We start from the raw sequence: 6,580 nt of genomic DNA, 5'->3' as shown, positions 1-6,580 counted from the left end.
CACAGTTTGCTAATTAATATGAAAATCATGTATGGAATTACAGATAATAGCATGCGCAGATCCTAGCGCCCGATAACGAGCGTGACGAGTTTAATACCTTTTACATCCATACAGCAATTACCAACTACATAACCAAGCGCTCGATTCTCATTTCTGCAATCAGCATGCCAAGCTTCTTCGAGGACTGGGAACGTTTACTCAATTCAGAGGATGATCGGGTCCAAAAAAAGTGCGCCGCAATTTAGGTCAAATTTATATATATATATGCATATACAGCGAACACATGTGATACAGCCGGAAAGCCTGAGGTGAAAAAAATAAAAAGAAAGGAGGAATAAAAAGACCCCAGTCATCTGGCTCCTCACGCTGAATCGTCGGCCGGTCATACTTTCAATTTCGACCAGTCGGTACAACTCAGAGATGTAGGTACTATATACATGTGTCCATGTAACTTCGTCCATGTTTCAGGCTGAACTCTCAATCTACAGAGAGACCATTGCACTGTGCATACTCAGTCTTCAGGGATCGCGACAAGCTCGATGACCTCGTTGACCTTCTTCTCTGGTCGTCACCCGGTAAGTCGAGTCGTCGTTAAGCCCGTTCTTGGTCGTCTTGGTCGTCAGCAGGGCCGGTGAGTTGCAATTTCTTCAGGTATGGAGTTCGTTATAGAAGTGGGAACGAAAGGGGGGTTGTTCATTTACTCTATGACAGTTTCATGATATTTTGATTAACGTTGTATCTTTGCATTTTCGAAAGATATTAACCTCGTTTATACATAATATTTCAATAAAACCAAAAGTACTTAAAGTTCAATATTTCACTTATTCATGGCGGAGATTCGATTGATTTCTGTCACCATTTTTCGCCGAATGTGAAGGATCGTTGTGTCAATCAATCTAGATACCATTATCAATCAAAGACATGAGTTTTCAACCTCTGTAAAATGAAAAAAATGTTCATACCGCAGCGCGAGACGATGCTGGCATGAATGGATAATTCTCTCTCTCAAAAAAAAAAAGAAATCAATTTTGTATGCAATGCAAGTGGGTAAAGTATTTTATAGACATAGATACGCAGAAAGTTCGAGGTAACGAAGCTAACTGACTCGATAATAATCTTGGAAAGTTTTTAATTCGATTCCATTCTGGTCTTCGCCTACCAATAACGTCAAATCTGTAGAAGTCTTTCGCTACTTTTCCCAGGTATGGAAACTCCATACTCAGCATACATCAAGTATGGATTACTCCATACTGACCATACCGACGTCGCCGGCGGTGGTCTTCAGGGTCAGTAAAGTCAAGGTCTCTTCGAACCATCGACATCGGCATCAGCATCGGCATACGGATAGTTGGAACAGAAGTTACTTGGTCCCAAGTAGCTTGACAGGAATCGGTTAGAGCTGGCAACGATCGGTTGTACCGTTAAGTTGCGTTACAGGCACACAGCTGGAACATTCGCACCTTGCGTCGACCTCTGTGTCTTTCTCTCACGCACGCTCGTGCCTCTCACTGTGTTTGTGAGTTTACAATCTACACGAGGACAGGCACACATGCGAGCCTTTTTTTCCCCGATTACGTCACGCTCTGTTGGTGCCCCTTTCACCTGGTGCGCAGCAAGGTTCGTTAGCGGGGAAGAGAGACTGTAACCAGATCGGGGGTACCCGGGGAAACCTTTCGATTGGTAAGCAAATATCGGTATTGCGCGATCTTGTTGAAGAGAACTCTTACCGCCACTATATGTATACTGCTGGAAATTGAATGTAACATGACATAAGAAACCCAGTCAAGATTACGGTCCACTCAATTTTAACTCCCGGTAATGCTTTCTCCTAAACTCTTGGTCAATTCTTCTTTATTACAAGAAGGATTTTGAAATGTAATAAACAAAAATTATACCACATGAGCAAAAGAGTGTTCCAGAGACGTTTGCTTCCATTCAACCGTCACTGTTCTTCTCCGCTTACAGTTAAACGAAGAGCGCAGGCGTTCCGTCGTCGTTACGTCTCTACGTTGAGGCTTGGCTCTGATAGTCAGCGCAGAGAAGGAGCGATCGAGCGCAGGCGTGATAGAAACGTTGCGCACCAGGTTGGGTATCTCGGTGTTTATTCTACCTCGGTATTCCACGGATACAATGCTTCCGTACCTATACAGACAAGCAGAGTTTCAGTACCGACGAGCTGGGCACGTTTGGAGCTCAACATGGCGCCGGTCGCTCTGTAGCTTTTACGTCAATATCGCGGTTTAGCTGTAGCAACGCAATTCGAACAGGCATTGGATTTGGAAGGCACGATGCTTGACCAAGTGAGTGCGGATATTCGGTCTGGGGAGATCGCTGCTTCTTTTCTCTTCAGTGTACTCGACTCGGATATGTTTGGATTGCGTATCACTCAAGAATCCACTTGCAGTCCATCTCGGTAATGGTTTGGAAGAATTTGAAAGACCTCATCGTCGATACTCAACACCGCGGGAAAAACGACTAAAGCATATTTCCCTCAACAGCGATTCGCATTCCATTCCAGTGGCGGGATATTTTGATCCTCGCGTATATATACGCTATAGTGACTGCAAGACAAAGTACCGGAAAACCTCGTAGATCCTTCGCTCCGATAATAACGTAAAATTCGTTTACAAAAGAGTATAAATTGCGACTGACCTAAGTTTTACCGTCAAACCCACAACCGCATAGTCCGAAACCTATTTCAGGTCGAAATCCATTACTAGCTACTTGGTTATAAATCACTTGTAATGTTCGCCGGAAGTGATAATTTCGCAATGTCAAGTACATCAAGGACATGCTTCACTTAGGTGAAGTACGAGCTTGCAGATTACAGGGTGAATTGGGAAAGAGGGTCACGTGCAGCCCGTGAAATAGTTACACGAATTAATCAGTTACACGAAATCCCGAGATTTTGGTGTCTGATCGCGATTGTTGGAAAGATAAATTCCAAATTCGAATCATGGCAAAAGAAGGTGCGGAGATCCGCGAGTGCCTGAGCAGCTGGCTGGCCTACCTTCAGGTGAGTTCATTGTCGGGATGCTTCACGGCACTCTATGTCGTCTTTTTCACTCATCATTCCTGGACCTCCAGACGCTGAACGGACTCTGCACCGCCGGTACGAAGCTCGCGCATTCCCTGCAGGACCTCCTGTCGACTCACGAAGGCCACGACGCGTTGGCAGCAAGGTGCAAATTGACTGGACAGTGTCTCGCCGGATGGGAAGAGCTTACTCGGGCTACCAACGTCGCCAGTAACACCGTGAAGAACCATGTCAGCCACGTGATGGCGGCACTTGGAGAGGCTCAAGGTGGAACGGTCGACTCCCAAGTTAGTAGACGAGGACCAGCGCGCAAACAATGCCCATTACCCCTCACCGTCATCATCTATCGTTTCAGGATATCCTCTGCGACAATTTACTGACCTTCATCAACCTACAGTATCAGTTCTGCCTCGCCTGCTGTGAGTGCCTAGGTGCGTTGTCAAGATAGGGTGACACAAATCCCAGGTAGCACACTCATTCAGAGGCTGACCATCATTCGACTACAAAAAATGGAATTAAAAAAATTGCGACGCAATGTTGATAAAAAATAGACAAAAGGTCGGCTATTTTTTAATGGCTATAGATCATCAAAAAAGTGAACTTAAAGTTGACATGCGGTATACTTCAAGTTTACGAATGTCCTCTGAAATGCGTAGTACAAGGCAATCCGACTAGACAACCCGTTGTTACTTTATTCCAGTTACCACTGGAAAGTCAAGTGAAAAGTTTTGATATTTTTTAGACAAATGATTGTCTCTGCGAGCGCATTAATGTGCCGAATGAACGTCAACGTCTGGTGGCAGTTAGACTGACTACTCGTTATCTCGTACTTGATGAAAGCTGACTATTAGTCCACGAAATTAGCCAATTTGCAAATTATCGCCTTTTTGTGTTGACTGCGGACAGTCAACTGAAAGCCAAATAATAGTTGAGGTCGGGTGTTGCCTTTACCGTGACATTTCAGAGGACACTCGGGCACTCTTAGTCAGTGTACAGTGAAAGATCGGCTCATAATATCCCTACTCCCAGTTGACTTGAAATAGTTGACTGAGATTTTTTGTCGATATTAAGTCAACTAAAATCCAACAGTGTGCTACCTGGGAGACTTAGCGGCGTGGCTATGAACGGCTCTCTTGCTTTTGGCAGGTGGAATGGCAGAGTGTTCCTGTTCTCGAACCGGAAGGTCAGAGTGCGAGGTGGCAGCTTTGCAGCGATGTTTCGAGAGGCTGTACAGTCCTTCGGGGGGCTCTTCGTCCGGCGGTCAGCAGCAGGGGCAACGATCGCGTCTGCCTTATCCGCTCTTTCCTCTGCAGGTTCAGAGGCGATGGTCGGAAACCGCCGCCGCCGAGATGTCGGGATCTACGGTCGAGAACGCAACCAGACGGTGGTCCATGCCTTGGGATTGTCGCCACGTATCCGACTTCCTCGAGGCGCCCACCGCCCATCAGAACAACGCCAGGACCAAGCTGAAGGTGCCTTCCAGTCAGGAACGAAGTCGGGCCGTCACCCCCGACTCGTCCTGGAAATCATCGACCATGGCCAGTCAGGATGGACTCCGGGAGGCCATTCAGCTACTCTCGTGCAAACCGGGTAAGGTCAAGTGGAGTCAATCCCTTTAGTCGCAGGAAGAATAGGAGGAAGACGCTTACGAGGAGGACTAGTTTCAACATCGTTATTGTCCAGGTATCCGGCCATCGGCCCAGCTGTACCATCCGAATCAGCATATTCCAGATGTCACTCTGACAACGTGTAGCTTCGATAGAAACAGCGACTGTTCTAGCACCGCCTGGCTCGATAATCGATCGAGTTTGAGGTACTGGCCACGAGACGCTGGCGACCACTCGGACCATTCCGGTGAGTGTGCTTTTTTCACGGCGCCGATTGTTGGAATGTTTTTTCCACTTGCGCAACGGTGAGAAAAGTACTCACTCTTCTGCCAACCTTGTAACATTTAAACGTTACGCAGAGCCCTGCTCAAGTTTCGCAAACATTTTGTGAATAACATCGTGGAGAGACTTCTCAGGACATGAATTAAGAACTGTAATTAGACTTGATGACGTTATGACGTTAAAATTGTCACAACGCAACCGCATTCGAGAAGATAAAAAATCGGATTATTATTCTGCACTTATCATTCCCAAACTATGAACTGGTCTTATTTCGTTTTTACTCAAAGTTTCAGAACAGAGTGGAACCAGCGGAAGTGGTCACAGAGATAGCAAGGACAGCATCCACTCGCAGAGTGATCAGAGTGGAATCGGCCAGAGGGAATCAGATGCAGGTATGTATGATCAATTCCGCTAATTTTCGGCATCATTCTGCGAGAATATTGACCAACGTTTGTATCCACCGTTTCAGGGATGAGCGAGGTGCTGGCCTCGAGGAAAAGCAGCTCGTCGACGGACTCGTGCCGATCTGGTTCGGAGGGTGGCGTCGTCGGAGGGGTATAAAAATGATAACTTAACGAGAAAACCTACCGCAGTGTATACGGTGAAGAGGAAGACTCCTCCGTTGCAGGATCTGCACCCGCCATTTGAATAGCGAATATTAAAATGTAATTTTTTCAGGAATCCTCACGGTCCCAGTTATACTCAATGTGGAGCGGAGGCGACCTGCCCTTCATCAAGCTCCCTGAAAACAGCGAACGAACCGATAAAGATCCTCCGACATGAACGAGATATATTTACAACATATCATTTGAACAATCTCTTTTTAATTACGACCAAGTCGTCCTTCGCCGGTTGAAGGAATGTTGTACAATGTACAGATTGTATACATCTATAGCCTAACGCGTTAGTTACCCGTTTTAAAAACGGGAGGATCGATCCCCTCGCTGTTCTTGTTTATACAACTACGTAAGAGTTAAAATTTTTACTACCCGTACCTATATTAATCTTGCCTCCCTCGAAGTGAAAACCATTCGCTGCAGAGCAGAAAATGTTGGTCAAAATAATTATCGCTGGTGTGAATTACATAGAGTTATAGTTGTGAACTCTAGTTTTGAAAATCCTTCCGTTTCCTATATTTCACTTATGAATCGCTAACATTTTCGTAATAACAAGTCGCTTCGACATGCTAAAATCACTAATTATTTCAAATCGTACTCTGCAGCTGATACCAGCTATTCTGGCGACCACTGCGTTGATTTGAAATCATGAAAATGCTCGTTTAGATGTTTTATATTGTAGTCGAAAAAGTTTTATACATCCGTTTAAATCCAAGATGTCCTGCGTGTACGTTTTTTAATATGTTTGATAGATGTAATGGTAAATTCTGATCGAGCCTTATCGGTACAAAATGATAATATATATATATTGGACCTTCGAATAGGTGTAACCTATTTCTTTTTCATTTTTATTTTTTGACAGGAAAATGAATACGTGAATCATATCTTGAACCAATTTTTCACCTTGTATCCGTGAATCACAAACTATTATACAAAGTATAACACATACCTCTACGAGAAAAAAAATTGAAGTATCCTTAAACGGTAATTGTGTCGATTGATTAATCCGTATCTTTGCTAGCTGTTGAAGAAAAATA

The 6,580-nt window shown here is 44.8% G+C and overlaps 1 protein-coding gene and 1 long non-coding RNA gene across 3 annotated transcripts; one reads left to right on the top strand and one right to left on the bottom strand.

Moving 5' to 3' along the window:
* Positions 1-1,628: 1,628 nt before the first annotated feature.
* Positions 1,629-3,139, bottom strand: LOC124292901. Its single transcript, XR_006902858.1, has 3 exons — positions 3,011-3,139; positions 1,896-2,142; positions 1,629-1,746 (listed from the first exon to the last, which is right to left on the bottom strand). It is a non-coding gene; the product is annotated as an uncharacterized LOC124292901 (long non-coding RNA).
* LOC107222316 lies at positions 2,132-6,560 on the top strand. Of its 2 annotated transcripts, none has more exons than XM_015661625.2 (8): positions 2,132-3,016; positions 3,088-3,324; positions 3,393-3,468; positions 4,184-4,627; positions 4,721-4,891; positions 5,214-5,318; positions 5,396-5,481; positions 5,605-6,560. In XM_015661625.2, the coding sequence occupies exons 1-8, from the start codon at positions 2,957-2,959 to the stop codon at positions 5,707-5,709; spliced, it is 1,284 nt and encodes a 427-aa protein (XP_015517111.2). In that variant the 5' UTR covers positions 2,132-2,956; the 3' UTR covers positions 5,710-6,560. The 2 variants fall into 2 exon arrangements, with proteins under 2 accessions (XP_015517111.2, XP_046587462.1); XM_046731506.1 differs by having other exon boundaries at positions 5,396-5,527; positions 5,605-5,718.
* Positions 6,561-6,580: the final 20 nt, after the last annotated feature.

This window comes from Neodiprion lecontei, chromosome 2 (assembly GCF_021901455.1).
Source record: "Neodiprion lecontei isolate iyNeoLeco1 chromosome 2, iyNeoLeco1.1, whole genome shotgun sequence".
NCBI classification, from domain to species: Eukaryota; Metazoa; Arthropoda; class Insecta; order Hymenoptera; family Diprionidae; genus Neodiprion; species Neodiprion lecontei.
This window is presented reverse-complemented; position numbering and strand designations above follow the sequence as displayed.